General features: G+C 39.1%; 1 protein-coding gene across 1 annotated transcript in view; it reads right to left on the minus strand.

Annotated features, from left to right (window-relative positions):
• The window catches only part of CSMD1 (CUB and Sushi multiple domains 1), a 1,628,138-nt gene that overhangs the window by 123,011 nt on the left and 1,484,749 nt on the right, over positions 1–20,378 (minus strand). The window contains exons 47-49 of the mRNA XM_061134533.1: positions 12,062–12,250; positions 7,429–7,575; positions 470–658 (exon numbers count right to left, since the gene is read on the minus strand). Of these exons, the coding sequence (XP_060990516.1) occupies positions 470–658; positions 7,429–7,575; positions 12,062–12,250 (525 nt within the window). The remainder of the gene's footprint in view (positions 1–469; positions 659–7,428; positions 7,576–12,061; positions 12,251–20,378) is intronic.

Below are 20,378 nucleotides of genomic sequence, written 5' to 3' on the forward strand. Positions count from 1 at the left end.
AAGGCATGAGATATTGAAATCAACTCTAACAAGTCCTAGCTTTACGTGACCAAAAGAAAATGAAATACGCAGTGTGTGGCTCAAAGTATGAGTTTTTAATCTAAGAGAAGGGAAAATGAGCTTCAGTAATTGATTTTTTAAAATTTATACAACTGTCAAGAAGACTCTAAGTTGGATAACACAGTTTTTAATTTTAAAATGAAATATAAGTCAAGTATTAAGGTAACTTTACACAGTATCTAGTGAGTGTTCAAACCATCCTATGAATTCAGGCTATAAAGCTCAATCAAGCCTAGTGCAAATGTTAGAAGTGTTTGCACGGTCAGTAGAAAGTTTAATTTGTACTTTCATGAACTCACATTCAATTTTCCCTTACCTTTTAATCCAAAATCATAGCTCCGGTAAGTTGTGATTAAAATAAGAGCAATAAATTGAACTCAAGTTTGGGAATGAAAAACACATTTCTTACCCTGGCAGAGTGGAGCAAGGGAATCCCACTGATACATGCCAACTGGATTCCGCCTACAGGTGGCATTGCTATGGCCAATCATCCGATACCCAGGTTTGCAGAAATACTGCACTTTACTTCCAACTTCTCCTGCAGTCCTATTTAAAACACCACCATTCTTCACGGTGTGGGTCAAGCTGCAGTAAGGTGCTGTGGGCACACAAATACACATACATAGACAAATAAATAAATGTTGCATTTTGCTTGGTAAGAGACATATAAATGAAAGAGAGTCTCTCTATTGTTAAAATAGTGGGAAATCAGCACTGATACAGAAACTTTACTAACAGCATCCTCAAGTACAAAAATGTAGATGCGGATGCAAGGGTGTGGAGCAAGGGGGACTCTCATTCATTGCTGATGGGGATCCAAAATGGTGCAGCCACTTTGGAAGACAGTGCGGCAGTTTCTTGCAAAACTACACACACTCTTATCACGTGATCCAGCAATCATGCTCCTTGGCAGTTACCCAGAGGAGCTAAAAACCTATGTCCACACAGAAACCTATGCCCAGATGTTCATAGCAGCATTATTCAGACTTGCCAAAACTCAGAAGCAACCAAGGCGCCCTTGAGTAGGTAAGTGAATAAACCAACTGTGGTCCATCCAGACAATGCGGTATTATTCAAGGCTAAAAAGAAATGATCTGTCATGGAGAGACATGGAGGAGCCTTAATTACATATGATTAAGTGAAAGAAGCCAACCTAAAAAGGATACACACTGCATGATTCCAACCTTATGACATTCTAGAAAAAGTAAAACTCTGGAAAAAGTAAAAAGATTAGTGGTTTCCAGAGGCTGATGGGGGAAGGACAGTGAAGCTTGAAGGATTTTCAGCAGTGAAAATACCATGCATGAATCCACAATGGTGGGTTAATGTCACTTTACATTTGTCCAAATGCACAGGATATTCAATACCAAGAGTGAACCCAGTGTGAGCTATGGACCTTGGGTGATAATGATGTGTCAGTGTAGGTTAACAAATGTAGCCTCTGCTGATGATGTGAACAAGGAGACAAAATCCAAGGAGTATGGGGGAAATCTCTGGAACTTCCTATCAATTTGCTGGCTTCTAAAAAAAAAAAAAAGTCATGTATAGCTGAGTCACTCTGCTCTGCCCCTGAAACAGTCACAGCATTGTTAATGGGCTATACTCCAGTACAAAATAAAAAGTTAAATAAATAAATAATCCAAAAAAATTCAAAAGTTATCATTTTAAAAAAAGCCAAGAAATCTAGACCCAAGGGTCAAGTCTCTTGAGTTAGAAGTTTAGATTATCTACAACTGTTAATCAATGTGGTGGTAAAATTCTGACTTTCTGACCAAAAAAAAGAAAAAAAAAATATCATGAAAATGGAGAAAATTTAAGAACATAATACCTTGCAATCAAGGCCATTAATTTTACCCTTGTTGTTAAATGAATCCTGAGAATTGTACCATGACGTAGCCTCTTTTTAACACGTGGGATTTGAATACCATCTTTGAAGAAAATGCACTACTTCATGTTGACGACCATGTTATAATAGCTTTAATCATCCCATTTGCAGGGAGACTTGTAAAGTTAGAGACAGGAATTGTGAAAATCAGTCTTACCTACACAGAATCTAACCTTTCAGTGGCTAAAGGCTCTGCATCTTATTTACACATTTAGAGAAAGAGACTCAGTTTACTCTTACAAGACCAGTTTCACCACAGCGTAAAATCCTATGAGCCCCCTTCAGATGAATAAAACACTAAACTAAAGAAAGCTGTGAAGTCCTGGAAATCCAGGGTTCCTTTTGAAATAGGAGGTTTTAAATGTCCCACTCCCCTGTGGGAGTTCCACATAGAAAGCACACACGCGCAGGTCTGAAGGCTTAATGCCAAATTTTTCCTTAGAAATAAATTCAGAAGGACCCTTCTGAAGACTTCACATCATAGCATTGCTGAGAAGTGATGTCTGTGTGTCTGGCTGGGTTGTCAACCATGCTCCTCTGAGATGAGACTTCAGCCAGAGGGTCTTCTGAAGTGCTATTTCATTTTTTGTTTTTAACAGACTCATTTTTATTAAGGTAAAATCCACTAATTCTTAGAAGAAACTTGTATCTTATTGGTCATGGCATTTTCTGTGTTCAATTGTTTGAGATTATCTATTTTAAGCTTTGAATGAACCAAAATATTTGGTTTAGGGAAGGTATGAGTATAATCAGGCACCTCAGCTACCAACTACCCAGAATTATTGTGTCAATAAATTAAAATAATAATAAAAAGCAGGAAGACCAAGCAGACTGTAGACCCTGGCCAAGTTTAGAGATAAAGTCTGAAATGCTCCTAAAGGGGCAGTGGGACCACATGGTTCTTAGGGTGGGTTTTTGTCACAGTTCAGTCTGTTAAGTTTCTCACTATTTCCAGTCTGTTAAGAGACAGGAACTGCAGGATAATTGTCTAGCTCTATAGGGTTCAACAGAGCCTTATCTTCTTTCTCAAGAAAATTAGAGATATCAAGGGAACATTTCATGCAAAGATTGGTTCAATAAAGGACAGAAATTGTATGGACCTAACAGATGCAGAAGATATTAAGAAGAGGTGGCAAGAATATACAGAACTATACAAAAAAGATCTTCATGACCTAGATAACCACGATAATGTGATCACTCAGAGTCAGACATCCTGGAAAGAGAAGTCAAGTGGACCTTAGGAAGCATGACTATAAACAAAGCTAGTGGAGAGGATGGAATTCCAGATGAGCTATTTCAAATCCTAAAAGATGATGCTGTGAAAGTGCTGCATTCAATATGCCAGCAAGTCTGGAAAACTCAGCAGTGGCCATAGGACTGGAAAAGGTCAGTTTATATTCCAGTGCCAAAGAATGTTCAAACTACTGCACAATTGCACTCATGTCACACGCTAGTAAAGTGATGCTCAAAATTCCCCAAACCAGACTTCAACAGTATGTGAACTGTGAACATCCAAATGTTCAAGGGGGATTTAGAAAAGGCAGAGGAACCAGAGATCAAATTGCCAACATCTGTTGGATCATCAAAAAAGCAAGAGTTCCAGAAAAACATTTACTTCTGCTTTATTGACTACACCAAAGCCTTTGACTGTATGGATTACAACAAACTGGAAAATTCTTCAAGTGATGGGAATACCAGACCACCTTATCTGCCTCCTTAGAAATCCATATGCAGGTCAAAAAGCAATAGTTAGAACTGGACATGGAGCAACAGACTGGTTCCAAATCGGGAAAGGAGTACGTCAAGGCTGTATATTGTCACCCTGCTTATTTAACTTACATGCAGAGTACATCATGTGAAACGCTGGACTGGATGAAGCACAAGCTGGAATCAAGATTGCTGGGAGAAATATCAATAACCTCAGATATGCAGATGACACCACTCATATGGAAGAAATTGAAGAAGAACTTAAGAGCCTCTTGATGAAAGAGAAAGAGGGGTGTGAAAAAGTTGGCTTAAAACTCAACATTCAGAAAACTAAGATCATGGCATCCAGTTCCATCATGGCAAATAGTGGGGAAACAATGGAAACAGTGAGAAACTTTATTTTGGAGGGCTCCAAAATCACTGCAAATACTGACTGCAGCCATGAAATTAAAAGAAGCTTACTCCTTGGAAGAAAAGCTATGACCAACCTAGACAGCATATTAAAAAGCAGAGGCATTACTTCACCAACAAAGGTCTGTCTAGTCAAAGCTATGGTTTTTCCAGTAGTCATGTATGGATGTGAGAGTTGGACTATAAAGAAAGCTGAGCACTGAAGAATTGATGCTTTTGAACTGTGGTGTTGGAGAAGACTCTTGAGAGACCTTTGGACTGCAAGGAGATGAAACTAGTCCATCCTAAAGGAGATCAGTCCTGGGTGTTCATTGGAAGGACTGATGCTGAAGATGAAACTCCAGTACTTTGGCCACCTGATGTGAAGAGCTGACTCTTTTGAAAAGACCCTGATGCTGGGAAAGATTGGAGGCAGGAGGAGAAGGGGATGACAGAGTTTGAGTAAACTCCGGGAGTTGGTGATGGACAGGGAGGCCTGGCGTGCTGTAGTCCATGGGGTCGCAAAGAGTTGGAAATGACAGAGCGACTGAACTGATAGGGTTCAGTAACTATCTCCTTTCCTACTAACAGTTTCTTCTACCATCATTAGTTCCTTTCTAACTCATCTAGCACAAGATATAGAGAGGCCCAAGCACAGAGACATGGTGAGGATGCTGAGTCACTCTGTCATGTCTGACTCTGTGAGACTCCACGGACTGTAGCCCACCAGGCCCCTCTTTCAGTGGAATCCTCCAGGCAGGAATACTGGAGTGGGTTCCCATTTCCTTCTCCAGGGGTTCTTCCAAACCGAGGGATTGAACCCACATCTCTTAAGTCTCCTACATTGGCAGATGGGTTCTTTACCCCTAGCGCACCTGAGAAGCCCAAGGAGACGCGGCACAGAAAACAGAGGGGAAGATTAGAACACAGGGTCCTGCATGTTTGATTTCTGACCATGCTAAGAATGAAAAGGACCAGGTGCTGGCCTTGGAAGAGCATGTTATGGAGGGTGGCAGTCAAGGAGGTATTAGGGATGGAAGACATGGGTGCAGCTGGCTCTGCTGGGGTCTGGATGTATTTACAACACCCATTCTCTAGTTCTGACTCTCCCAACACTGAAAGTGAAAGTCACTCAGTCGTGTTCAACTCTTTGTGACCCCATGGACTATATAATCCATGGAATTCTCTAGGTCAGAACACTGCAGTGGGTAGCCTTTCCCTTTTCCAGGGAATCTTCCCAACCCAGGTATCAAACCCAGATCTCCTGCATTGCAGGCTGATTCTTTACCAGCTAAGCCAAAGGGAAGCCCACAACTTATCATTAACTTCCAGGTACTTGATTTAATGGGCTTCCCAGGCTGTGCTAGTGGTAAAGAAACTACCTGCCAAGCCAGGAGACTTAAGAGATGTGGGTCAATCACTGGGTCAGGGAGATCCCCTGTAGAAGGGCATGGCAACCCACTGAAGCAACTTAGCAAATATGCATGCCCTTGATTTAATAGTGAATGACCATTACTACCTCAACAATTACTTAGCAGTTTATTGAATTGACTTGGACCATGATGTACAAGCACTTGCTTTTGTTGTTGTTGTTGTGTTTTGTTTGTCAATTATGTAGATCAGTTACATGGTTCTTACACCCAATGACCAATAGTTGACATGCATAAGGCAAAGATTTGTGGTGAAACACATGGTCATATTATGGGCTGTAGCTCCCTGGCCCACGTGCTATAGTCCAAGGATCACTGCTCTAAAACTACTGGTGATGGACTCCTAGCAGTGGTCATTGAACCATCATCGAATTTTAACTGAAATGCTGTTCAAAGATCTATCTGTATCTATATCTATAGAGATATACATAGATATGTCCACTCACAAAACAACAGTTTATAGCCTTCTCTTTAAATTCTTCTTTTTCCTGCTTTTCTAACAAAGAGAATCATCTTGTTCTATAATGAATGAAAATACCCTTTGAGTGGCAGAATTCAAGGTGTAATCACACCACCAGCCTATTAAGTAATTTGCCACAGATAAAATAAGATAAATTATGTTCACCATGATTTCCCCTGCAATGTCCATTTTTGCTCATTAGAAATAAATTCAAACAATTCTACAGGCTTGAGTATTTATTTTTCAGAACAAGGAATATGATGAACAAAAATCCAATCATTGTCCTAATGATCTCAATACCCATTCCAGTGAAGGGATTTCAAATGTGAACTCATTGCTGATAAGTTTTTTGAATGGCTACTTTAGTGAAGGGGAAAAACAAAGATCTAAGCATGTTTTATTAGACTTTATAGAGGAAACATGAGTGAATTTCACATTCTCTGTCTTTCCATCAACAGACACGTCAAAACACTAATGCTTTTTCAAAGCTTTTTATCATTTCATGATACCTGCCAATCAGAGAAAGCAAAAATATTCCTAAAACTACTAACACCTTTCTCTGCCCAAAGGATGTTGCCCTTCACTGACAATGTACAACAGACCTGGAATAAGCAACCCTGGGGGTTACACTGGTCCATGAAATGCATAGAGTGGGCATCTAATTCCCTTGGGAAATGGACCTCAGTTGTTAGCATGGATATCGTAGTAACACTGAGAAAAGGTTAGATATTTTGCTTAGTAATTAAAATATGAGGATTTTAGATTGTCTGTCTACAGATTTTGTAGGGCATTGTAAACATGAGGTTTTGGGCTAGCCACATTGAGAGGATCTAATCTCTCAGAAGTATATTAACTAATCTAATTAATATAAAAAAACTGACAGAAAATAAATAAATTATATGGGGAAAAAAACAAAGTCCTTTAAATGTTGATAAGAAAATATATATGTAGATATTTATTTTGTATATGGTTACATGTGTGTGTGTGTGTATATATATATATATATATATATATATATAGTATCTCGCATAAAGAGACATACAAACATATAATCAATAAAAAGGCATGCTACTAATCATAAGATGTTATTATTACTTATAAAATTAAATGCAATACAATTATCTCCTCCTGTTTGTCTCCTCAGCTTTTAAACATATTTTAAAATTAAAATATGCTTTATTTATATTATTATATATTTATGCTATATTATATTATTTTATTTTTGGGGAAAGAATCTCTACTTTCCGTGCCATGCAGTTCAATGGGTTATGATGCTAGTAAAAAATATTTATTAATATTAATCAACAGATAGTTTATTTTCCCTAACACAGTTTAGAGATATCACTCAGAGTGATTTCATCATATTATTTCTACTGAAGTTATGTATTCATTTTTAGAAATTAGGTTTATAGTATAAACCTTTAATTTTTAAAATTTAATGCAGAACCTTTATATTAAAAACAATTTTATATTAAACCTTAACTTCACTTACTGACCTGAATAACGAATCTTGAATCCTTTTTTACTGGTTGCATGGTCAGTGGACCAGCGGAGATATAACTGATTACTCTTGCTTGTAAAATTTGATTGTTCAGTATGGTTTCCACTCAAGACCACTAACAGAGGACTTTGACCAGAAGACCCTAAATGAAACAAACAAAAAAAGCAAATAAGTTATGATATGAATTAGCACCTACAAAATACAGGCTACTTTTAGCTTTTGATTAAGTTGGAGTCTAACTATACAATATATAGCTATTTAGTTCCAAAAGAGACAAAGAACTCCAAATAAATGAAGCAACAGGTACAGTTCCTCATAAAAATAATAATAATAAAAGAAACAATAGCCAACCAAAATAATTTCAGATATATATGCTGTTAATACATAATACTTGAAATGAAAAAGTTACTTATAAAATGGCAGTAATTTAAAAAATGAAAATAGTTCCCACTACTATTAGTATATGCAACATTGAATCAATATAGGGAATTGAATACTAGTAAAAGTACTGTTGTTTAGTCCCTAAGTCAAGTCTAATTCTTGGGACCTCTTGGTCTGCAGCACTCCAGGCTTCCCTGTCCTTCCTATCTCCCAGAGTTTGCTCAAATTCATGTCCATTGAGTTGGTGATGCCATCCAACCATCTCATCCTCTGTGGTCCCATTTCCGCTTTTGCCCCAAATCTTTCCCAGCATCAGAGTCTTTTTCAATGAGTTGGCTCTTTGCATCAGGTGGCCAAAGTATTGGAGCTTCAGCTTCAGTAGCAGTCCTTTTAATGAATAGTCAGGGTTGATTTCCTTCAGGATTGCCTGGTTTGATCTTGCAGTCCAAGGGACTCTTAGGAAGAGAGAGCACTAGCACCATAATTTGAAAGCGTTAATTCTTTGCTGCTCAGTCTTCTTTATGGTCCAACTCTCACATCTGTACATAGCTTTGACTGTACGGGCTTCCCAGGTGGCCCAGTGGTAAAGAATCCGTCTGCCAATGCAGGAGACATGGGTTCGATCCCTGGGTTGGGAAGATCCCCTGGAGGAGGAAATGGCAACCCATTTCCTCCTCTAGGATTCATGCTTGGGAATGGAGGACCCTGGCAGGCTACAGATCATGGGGTCACAAAGAGTTGGATATAGCTCAGTGATTAAACAGCAGCAGTGAAAATAAAAATTAGTATAATCACCTTGGAGAGCAGTTTAGTAATATCCAATACAACTGTAGGTTTTAATTATATTTTTTATAAACTCCAGAATATGTGCACAAGTGTTGTTTGCATAGCAAAATGTTTATTCTAACAATTTTTATAGGAAAATTTAGATTCTAACTTGTGGTTTGGAGTTTAAAAAGATATTAAAAGTGTTTTCAAGGAAATTGTACACAGATTAAAAATGATATTGAGAAGTGAAATCTACTTTCAAATAAATACAATAGGATAGCAATTCTGTAAACATTCAAAAGTGTACAACATACAAACTGTGTGTGAATGTTCATGTCTGTGAGTGTATAGACAGATGATACTTGGTAGTAGATAGACAGATTGATAGACTGATAGAGATAGGAAATGAACCATGAAACATGCACATGCGCAACACTTCACAATATTAAATGCCTCCAGGAGAGGTGCAAAACTGCGTGTGCAAGGAGCTCCTATATTGATCTGAACTTGTTGCTTCTTTGAAACAAAGTACACAAGATAAATCTGACAAAAATCCTAAAATGTAGTACATCAAGCAATGAGTCCATAACCATATACATTAAAAAAAAATACCTCTGTATATTTAATTTTTAAAAATTGAAAAAAAAAAACCAAGCTAATACTTAACATCGTGAATAGTCAGCTGGCATTATTCTCAGCACCATAAGCTGACACTGTCTGTTGAGACACGTCACTCTACTGAATTCAGAAGCTGCATCCACACTTTAAGGTCTCCTCCAGGACACCCCTTGATGCCATCTCAAATTCTAACAGGCTTCATGGCTTTCCTGCCAATGCAAGAGACGCAGGAAACTCGGGTGTAATCCCTGGGTCAGGAAGATTCCCTGGAGAAGGAAATGGCAACCCATTCCAGTATTCTTGCCTGGAGAATCCCATGGACAAGTGTTGTCTGTGCTGTTTTACTTGTTATTTGAAGAGATAATTTATATTCTAAAATGAAATGCCACTGGGAAATAAATTCACCTGAATTTATACAATTTTAAAATGTCATTTTTAATGACAGAACTCGAGTCAAGTTTCAGATATTCTTAATCAAACATGTAATCCTTCATCATCTCTCATCTCTTATCTTTGCTTATCATGTAACAAACTTTCTAAAGGATTATTCTTTAAAAATATACACGTCCATAATGAATAGTGGTACCATCTCTTTTATTAAGGTGAAAATTAGCAAGTTCTGCACAAGTGAAGACTACCATCTGTATTTTGACACATTTCTCAGTTGAGTTCTATAATGACTTAAGTCCTATTTTGTTTTTTAAATTGAGGAATATTCAAAACTTGAGCCGTGCGTGTGTGTGTGTGTGTGTGTGTGTGTGTGTGTGTGTGTGGGTGGGTGTGTGGGTGCACTCAGTTGCTCAGTCGTGTCCAGCTCTTTGCGGCCCCATGGACTGTAGCCCACTGATCTCCTCTGCCCATGGAATATTCCAGGCAAGAATACTGGGGAGGGTTGCCATTTCCTCCTCCAGGGAATCTTCCTGACCTGTGGTACAAACCTGCATATCTTGTGTCTCCTGCATTGGCAGGCAGATTCTTTACCACTAGCACCACCTGGAGCCATGCTGCTGCTGTTAATAAAGCTTAAAATTGATATAGTTAATTTATTTGTTTTTTTTTTTTTGCCAACTCATGAGCTATAAAACAGCCACTGTGTTTCAAAAAAAACAAAAGAGATGCAATGAACATGACATTTACTGCAACAAAAATGCCAATGCTTAGAAAATTATTCATATGAAACTCTGACCTTTCATTTTATAGAAAAATCTTTGAGAGTAAAACCAAACCTACTCATAGATCTCTGGAAATTTTGACAGCAACTGCTTTGATATTATCTCCATTAGCTATTTTGCTTGTGGTTTATCATGGGCGTGATCTGTCTGTATTTGGAGGGAGCTCACACTGTAAACGCTTTGGGCATAAATTATTGATAATGATTTTGCTTCTGAAATTAGAAGAGGTAGAAGCACTGCCAGCTAAACTTCAATTCTACCAAAGCAAAACAAAGGAACCCACATATATTTAGAACGATTATGTAAATATATATATAACTACATACCGAATTTATAGGAATATGTATACACAAAGACACACACACAGCCCCTGGAGGTTGGGTGCCTGCCTTTACTATTTGTGACATCTAATTAGCCTCAAAGGCACAGTTTCCCTGGCTCCTCATTGACAAAAGAAGCCTGTTTGTGTACCTGGCTAATGTGTTACTTCTTCCCATCCTAAAGATTAAGGGCCAAGTCATCAATAGTACATGTCTGTTTTAACATGCACTTAAAAACTCTGAAAATGAAAATATTACTCTTCAGTCCTCTGTTTCTACATATATAAGTATGAGTTTAATTTCCAACTTAGCTGCTCATGTTTGGAAATCCATAAATCTATTTACTGTATATCCACAGAAGCAACTTGACTATTATGATTCATCAAGTCAGTAAAAGGCATGCAAACATACTCAGAATCAATTACAGTATTTTTTTTTTTCACTGAATTGATTGTTATTTATCTGAACTCAGTGACAAATCCATCAAAACATGTGAAAACCCTATTATTATCTACAGCCGTAATTGTATCATGGTCTAATTTTGGGGCTATGATAATGCTTCTGTACAAAGAAAAATTATTAACATCAGTTTCATTTCAAATCAACAATTCAAGCACATACTATGTTTTAGCAGAGCACTGCCATTTTAAAATGTTCATTAGAATTGTACAAAAATGCATAAGACTCACATTGAAAACAGTATTAGCATTTGTTCAGGGAACTATCTCTAAAAAAATTCTACATTAGGAATAATATAGCATTTATCACCCAGAAAACTCTATGAGCCATTACTTTTATATATTTCTAGTAAAACAATCATTTAGACCGATTAAAGTACTTATAGCCCTCTGCCCTCTTAAATTCCCTAAAATATCTTCTAGATCAATATAAGCTTAGAAGAAAGGAAAGAAAGAGCTTCTGAAACATCTATACTTTAAAGCCCGATGTTAAAGAATTAAAGAGTGGTTAATGTAAATTTAGTACATTTTTAAGGTGTATTAAACCAGCATTTTAATGGTTTAAATTTGCAACATTAAGAAGGGCATGGTGATGCTTTTCCTATCACTTGATCTCTGAGACCACACTAGTCCAAGAATAATTCATTTTCCATTTGGGGGGAGATGTAGTTTACCTCAAGAATATACTCAGGTTTGTGCATTACAAAATATAACAGAATCCTTATTAAATTATGTATAGGTCCCTGTTATGTATTCTTTTTTTGGCTGCACCTAGAGGCATGTGGGATCTTTGTTCCCTGACCAGGGATCCAACCCACACCCTCTGGAGTGGAAGCTCAGAGTCTTAACCATTGGACCACAAAAGAAGTCCCAAGGTTGCTGGTATGTTAACAAAGTTTGAAGAGACTTACCATCAAATACTTCCAGTGCGTCAAATTGCTTCTCACTTTGGAATGTGTCTACAAAGATGGTGATGTTGTAGTTTGGTTCCACTCGGATGCTCCAGGAGCAGGTCTGGGAGTTAAAATAGTTGCCTGGATACCCTGGGCTGAGGATGACGCCAGAGGATTCTGTACGGACTTCATTGGCTGGGCATTGTGCTAAGGAAAAAAGCACCAGGAAAAGTTTTCTTTAACAAAAGCAATTCCTGGGTATGAAAGCTCATGGGGGGAAAGAAAAAGCAATCTTATTGAGTCAACTGTGACCAGATTTAGGAGATGATACACACAGAACCTTTTCATCCTGTTCACGGGGTTCTCAAGGCAAGAGCACTGAAGTGGTTTGCCATTCCCTTCTCTAGTGGACCACATTTTGTCACAACTCTCCACCATGACCCGTCCATCTTGGATGGCCCTACACAGCATGGCTCATAGTTTCATTGAGTTAGACTAGTCTGTGGTCCATGTGATCAGTGTGATTAGTTTTCTGTGATTGTGGTTTTCACTCCATCTGCCCTCTGAGGGATAAGGATAAGACGCATATGGAGTGTTGTTACATCAGAGCAGAACCCAGCTCTGGCTCTGCTGCTGCTGCTGCTGCTAAGTCGCTTCAGTCGTGTTTGACTCCGTGTGACCCCATAGACGGCAGCCCACCAGGCTCCCCCATCCCTGGGATTCTCCAGGCAAGGACACTGGAGTGGGTTGCCATTTCCTTTTCCAATGCATGAAAGTGAAAAGTGAAAGTGAAGTCACTCAGTCGTGTCCGACTCTTAGCGACCCCATGGACTGCAGCCCACCAGGCTCCTCTGTCCGTGGGATTTTCCAGGCAAGAGTACTGGAGTGGGTTGCCATTACCTTCTCCGCGCTCTGGCTCTACTGTACATTTAAAGCAGGTCCAGAGAGATCATAAAACCCTAGGCCCTGTGTACATGCAGACACAAAAAAAACTCTTAACATTTTACTTTACCTTTTTAATATTATCACATTTCCTTAACTCGAGAATACTCACTTTTGTGATAGCCCTCTGTGCTAAAATACACTTAGCCTGTGTCTGGGGCCCCTGGTAGGAGCTCCCCAAACCCTTGGAACTTCCTGAGTGCTGGAAGTGTCTTTGTGGCTCCGAAGGCCCCTCCGGGTGACACCCGAGTCTGAGCTGATGAGGTGACTCAGGGTGGGTCTGTGTAGCCTCAGAAGGGCTGGTCACCACAAGCACCCAGGGAGGAGAGGGCGCAGACTTTCTGCCCACTCTCACACCTGGGGGAAGCGGGGAGGGTGGGGCTGGGGCCCTGGAGACTTGGCTGCACTGAAGCTCTTACGCATCTGTTGAGTCTGTGGGTTGGTGAAGGCACACATGGCGGGGGGTGGGCACCCCAGGTCTTGGGAGACACCTCCAGGCCCTGCCCTTTGAGCCCTACTAGTTCACTGCACTGTCGTGGGTCACGTTTGTTCCCCTGATTTCCGTGAGCTGTTCTAACAAAGGATCAAACCAGAGAGGGGGGCCCAAGATGGCAGAGGAATAGGACAGGGAGAACGCTTTCTTCCCCACAAATTCATCAAAAGATCATTTGAATGTTGAGCAGCTTCCACAAAACAACTTCTGAATGCTGGAAGAGAAGACCAGGCACGCGGAAGGGCAGCCCAATTTCTTTGAAAGGAGGTAGGATAAAATTTAAAGATGAAAACAGAGACAAAACATTGAGGGACAGAGACCCATCCTGGGGAGGGAGCCGTGAAGGAGGAGAAGTTTCCACACAGTAGGAAACCCTCTCACAGGCGGGTCTGTGGGGTGTTTGAGAATCTCAGAGGGCAACATAACGGGAGAAAAAACAACAACAACAACAACACAGACTCTGTGCCTAACTGCAGCTGCCAGAGGAGAAGTAGCCTAGATGCTCGCATCCTCCACCATCAAGTAGGGGCTGGGCAGGGAGGCACAGGCTGAATCATTGGTCCTTAGGGTAAGCACAGGGCCTGAATGCCCTGAGGACAATCTAAGGGAGATAACATGAGGCAGTAACCCAAACTGTGGGACTGCCAGGAGACAAAAATAAACCTTTCCCGCAAAATGCTTTAACTCTCAGCCTGGCACGCTCACAGAACAAAGGATTGAGTGAATACCAAAGGAGAGCTAACGGGCTGTGTGTAGGCCCCTCCCGCCTCTGGAGGCAGAGAGGCAGGCCTGCCACAGCCAGGGCTGGAAGGCAAGGGGCTGCTGCAATCTCAGCCCCAGAGATGGCATCTTCCACCAAACTGTGAGGCTCCCAGTTGCTAGCCATGTCTTCCTGGGATCCTAGATGGTTGACATCTGCCATGAGTGTCACAGCCTGAGGTCTGCTCCTCAGAGGAGACATACAGCTCACCTGAGATGGCGCTCTTGCGGTGCCGCTAGGAAACCGAGCACCTGGGACCTGGGAGGTGATTAAGACACACGGCCCACCTGGGACAGTACACTCACCAAGCACGTGGTCACCTGAGCTGCTCGGACCTGGGGAGGGCACAGAATGCACAGCCCAACCCGGTCTGCACCCTTGTGGAGCACCCAAGGACCTGAGCGGCTTAGACCTGGGAAGTACAAAAAATGCAGGGCCCACTTGGGAGAGTGTCCTTGCAGAGCTCCATGGAGCCTGGGCATTGTAGACCTGGGAAGCACACACTGTCTTGGACTGTGGCAAAGCCAGCGTGGCCCAGACACTGCAAACACTCCCCACAGATACCAGTGAAATTTGTTTACAGAGTCCCTCCCTCCACACAACACAACTGAACAAGTGAGCCTAATAAGTGACCATCTTTGCTCCCTTCTGTCAGGGTGGAAATGAGACACAGAAGAGACTTGCAAACAGAGGAAGCCAAAATAAACAAAGGAGAGGGAACCGCTCTGGAAGTGACAGGTGCAACAGATAAAAACCCTGCAGTTAATACTGACTGTGCATTGGAGGGGGCCCATAGACCTCAAGAACAAGTGCAAGCTGGAACGAGGAACTATCTGAAACTGAACTGAGCCACACTGCCCATAACAGCTCCAGAGAAATTCCTAGATATATTTTTACTATTAATACTTTTTAATTAGAAAAATCAAGTTCTTTATTACTCCTTTAGTTTTCATTTTTATAACCTACAATTACCTTGCAAAATTAAAAGACCCTATTTTTAAAGCAAGTTTCAAATATATATATGTGTGTGTGTGTGTTAATCTTTCTGATTGACTTTGCTTTGTATTTTTTATATTGTATTTTTGAGAGTCTAAACTCTATTCTAGATTTTTAATCTTTGCTTTTTGGTATTTGTTATCCATTTTGTATCTTTAAGAATCTAATCTTCAGTATCCATTTTCACTTAGGGATTTGATTACTGGCTCGATTGCTTTCTCCCCTTTTGAATCTCCCTTTTCTCCCCCAGGTCACCTCTATCTCCTTCCTTCCCCTTCTCTTCTCTGCTTAACTCTGTGAATCTCTCTGGGTGTTCTGGGCTGTGGAGAACACTTCGGGAACTTATTACTGACTAGATTGCTCTCTCCCCTTTTGACTTCTCTTCTCCTGGTCATCTATATCTCCATCCTACCTCTTCTCTTCTCTATGTAACTCTGTGGATCTCTATGTATGTCACTCAATTCTGTGAAGAATTGTTCACCATTAACCTAGTTGTTTTATCATCTGTGCTGTATGAGGATACTGTAAGAGAAGGACTGAAAGACAGAGGCAGGAGGCTTAACTCCAAAACTTGAGAACGTCAGAGAACTCCTGATTCCAGGGAACATTAGTACACAAGAGCACACCCAAAAGTCTTCATACCTACACTGAAACCAAGCTCTACCCAAGAGCCAACAAGTTCCAGTGCAAGACACACCCGCTAATTCTTCAGCAAATCAGGAACACAATACTGAGCATTTAAAGACAGGCTGCCCAAAGCCATGCCAAACCTGTAGACACCCCAAAACTCACTACTGGACACTTCACTGCACTCCAGAGAGAAAAGATCCAGCTCCACCCACCAGAACACAGACACAAGTTCCCCAAACCAGGAAACCTTGACAAGCCACTAGTCCAACCCCACCCATAGGGAGTAGATGCCACAATAAAGAAGAATCACAAACTTCAAATCTACAGAAATGGCACACCAAACACAGCCATCTAAACAAAATGAAAAGGCAGAGAAAGATTCAACAGGTAAAGGAACATGATAAATACCCACCAAACCAAACAAAAGAGGAGGAGATAGGGAATCTACCTGAAAAGGAATTCAGAATAATGATAGCAAAGCTGATCCAAACTGTTGAAAACAAAATGGAGTTACAGATAAATAGACTAGAGACAAGGATTGAGAAGCAGCAAGAAATGTTTAACAAGGACCTAGAAGAAATAAAGAAGAGTCAATTAATAATGGGAACAATGCAATAACTGAGATTAAAAAGCTCTCTAGAGGGAACCAACAGTAGAATAACTGAGGCAGAAGAGAGGATAAGTGAGGTGGAAGATAGAATGGTTGAAATAAATGAAGCAGAGATGAAAAAAGAAAAGAGAATTAAAAGAAATGAGGACAACCTCAGAGACCTCTGGGACAATGTTAAACACCCAAACATTTGAATCATAGGAGTCCCAGAAGACGAGAAAAAGAAAGGGGATGAGAAAATACTTGAGGAGATAATAGTTGAAAACTTCCCTAAAATGGGGAAGGAAATAGCCCCCCAAGTCCAAGAAACCCAGAGAGTCCCAAATAGGATAAACCTAAGGCAAAACACCCCAGGACACATATTAATCAATTTAACAAAGATCAAGCACAAAGAACAAATATTAAGAGCAGCAAGGGAAAAACAACAAATAACACACAAGGGGATCCCCATAAGGATAACAGCTGATCTTTCAGTAGAAACTCCTCAGGCCAGAAGTGAATGGCAGGACATAATTAAAGTGATGAAAGAGAAAAACCTATAACCAAGATTACTATACCCAGCAAGGATCTCATTCAGATATGAAGGAGAAATCAAAAGCTTTACAAACAAGCAAAAGCTGAGAGAATTCAGCACCACCAAATCAGCTCTTCAACAGATGCTACAGGATCTTCTCTAGACAGGAAACACAGAAAAGGTTTATAAAATTGAACCCAAAACAACAAAGTAAATGGCAATGAGATCATACTTATCAATAATTACCTTAAATGTAAATGGGTTAAATGCTCTAACCAAAAGACAATGACTAGTCAAATGGATACAAAAACAAGACCCCTATATATCTTGCCTACAAGAGACCCACCTCAAACCCTGGACACATACTGAAAGTGAGGGGCTGGAACAAGATATTTCATGCAAATAGAGACCAAAAGAGAGCAGGAGTAGCAGTACTCAAATCAGATAAAACAGGTTGAAATAAAGACCATAATAAGAGACAAAGACGGACACTACATAGTAATGATCAAAGAATCAATCCAATAAAAACATGTAACAATGATAAATATATATACACCCAATATAGGGGAACCTCAATACATAAGACAAATGCTAATAAGTGTGAAAGGGGAAACTAAAAGTAACACTATAATAGTGGGGGACTTTAATGCCTGATTCACACACATGGATAGATTAACCAAACAGAAAATGAGTAAGGAAACACAAGTTTTAAATGACACAATGGACCTTAGACCCAATTGATATCTACAGGGCATTTCACCCCAGAACAATGAATTTCACTTTTTTTTAAGTGCAAAAGGAACATTCTTCAGAATAGGTCACATCCTGCACAATAAATCCAGCCTTGGTAAATTTAAAAGTACTGAAATCATTTCAAACATCTTTTCTGATCACAATGTGATAACATAAGATGTCAATTGGGGGAGGAAAAAAACTATAAAAAACACAAACATACGGAGGCTAAAAATCATGCTCCTCAATAACCAAAAGATCACAGAAGAAATAAAAAAGAAATCAAAATATGCACAGAAAAAGAAAATGAAAACACAACAACCCAAAACCTATGGTATTCAGTAAAAGCAGTGCTAAAGGAAAGTTCATAGCAATACAAACTTCCCTCAAGAAACAAGAGAAACATCAAATAAATTACCTAACTTTACACCTAAAGCAACTAGAAGAAGAAGAAATGAAGAACCCCAAAGTTAGTAGAAGGAACAAAATCATAAAAATCAAAGCAGAAATCAATGAAAAAGAAACAAAGGAGACTATAACAAAAACCAACAAAACTAAAAGATGGTTCTTTGAGAAGATAAAATAAAGAAACCATTAGCTAGTCTCATCAAGAAAAAAAGGGAGAAGAATCAAATCAATAAAATTAGAAATGAAAATGGAAAAATCACAACAGACAACAAAGAAATACAAAGGATCATAAGAGACTACTATTAGTAACTATATGGCAATAAAATGTGTAACTTGGAAAAAATGGATGAATTCCTAGAAGAGTACAACCTTCCAAAACTTAACCAGGAAGAAACAGAAAATCTAAACAGATACACCACAAGCACAGAAATTGAAACTGTAATACAAAATCTTCTGACAAACAAAATCCCAGGACCAGACTACATCACAGGTGAATTCTACCAAAAATTTAGAGATGAGCTAACACCTCTCCTACTCAAATTCTTCCAGAAAATTGGAGTGGAAGGTAAATCCCCAAACTCATTCTATGAGGCCATGTCACCCTCATATCAAAACTAGACAAAGATGTTACCAAAAAAAGAAAACTACAGCCCAATATCACTGATTAACATAGATGCAAAAATCCTCAACAAAATTCTAGCAAACAGAATTCAATGACATATTAAAAAGATCATGCATCATGACCAAGTGGGTTATGCCAGGGATGCAATGATTCTTCAATATTCACAAATAAATCAATGTAATACACCACATTAACAAACTGAAAGATAAAAACCATAGGATTATCTCAATAGATGCAGAGAAAGCCTTTAACAAAATTCAACAGCCATTTATGATAAAAACTCTCCAGAAAGCAGGTATAGAAGGAACATACCTTAACGCAATAAAAACCATCTATGACAAACACACAGAAATCATTATCCTCAATGGTGAATAATTAAAAGCATTTCCTCTAAAGTCAGGAACAAGACAAGGGTGCACACTCTTGCCAGTACTATTCATTATAGTTTTGGAAGTTTTACCACAGCATTCAGAGAAGAAAAATAAAAAGAATCCAGATTAGAAAAGAAGAAGTAAAACTCTCACTGTTTGCAGATGACATGATCCTCTACATAGAAAACCCTAAAGACACCATCAGAAAATTACTAGCACTAATCAATGAATAAAGTAAAGCTATAGGATATAAAATTAATACACATAAGTCCCTTGCATTCCTATACACTAACAATGAGAAAATAGAAAAATTAAGGAAACTATCCCATTAACCATTGCAACAAAAATAATAAAATACTTAGGAATAAATTTACCTAAGGAAACAAAAGATCTATATATAGTAAACTATAAAACACTGGTGAAATAAATCAAAGATGACACAAAGAGATGGAGAAATATACCATGTTCATGGATTGGAAGAATCAATATAGTAAAAATGAGTATACTACCCAAAGCAATCTATAGATTCAATTGAAACTCTATCAAACTACCAATGGTGTTTTTCGCAGAACTAGAACAAATAATTTCACAATTCATATGGAAACACAGAAAGTCTCTAATAGCCAAAGCAATCTTAAGAAAGAAGAATGGAACTGGAGGAATCAATCTGCCTGACTTCAGACTATACTACAAAGCTACAGTCATCAAGACATTATGGTATGGCAGAAAGACAGAAACATAGATCAATGGAACAAAATAGAAAGCCCAGAGATAAACCCACACACCTATGGACACCTTATCTTTGACAAAGGAGGCAAGAATATACAATGGAGAAAAGATAATCTCTTTAACAAGTGTTGCTGGGAAAACTGGTCAACCACTTGTAAAAGAATGAAACTAGAACACTTTCTAACACCATACACAAAGTAAACTCAAAATGGATTAAAGATCTAAATGCAAGACCAGAAACTATAAAACTCCTAGAGGAAACATAGGTAGAACACTCTCTGACATAAATCACAGCAGGATCCTCTATGACCCACCTCCCAGAATATTGGAAATAAAAGCAAAAATAAACAAATGGGACCTAATTAAATTTAAAAGCTTTTGCACAAGGAAGGAAACTATAAGCAAGGTAAAAAGACACCCTTCAGAATGGGAGAAAATAATAGCAAAGGAAACAACTGACAAATAATTAATTTCCAAAATATACAAGCAGCTCATGCAGCTCAATACCAGAAAAATAATGACCCAATC

Source organism: Dama dama, chromosome 32, assembly GCF_033118175.1.
Source record: "Dama dama isolate Ldn47 chromosome 32, ASM3311817v1, whole genome shotgun sequence".
Lineage (NCBI taxonomy): Eukaryota > Metazoa > Chordata > Mammalia > Artiodactyla > Cervidae > Dama > Dama dama.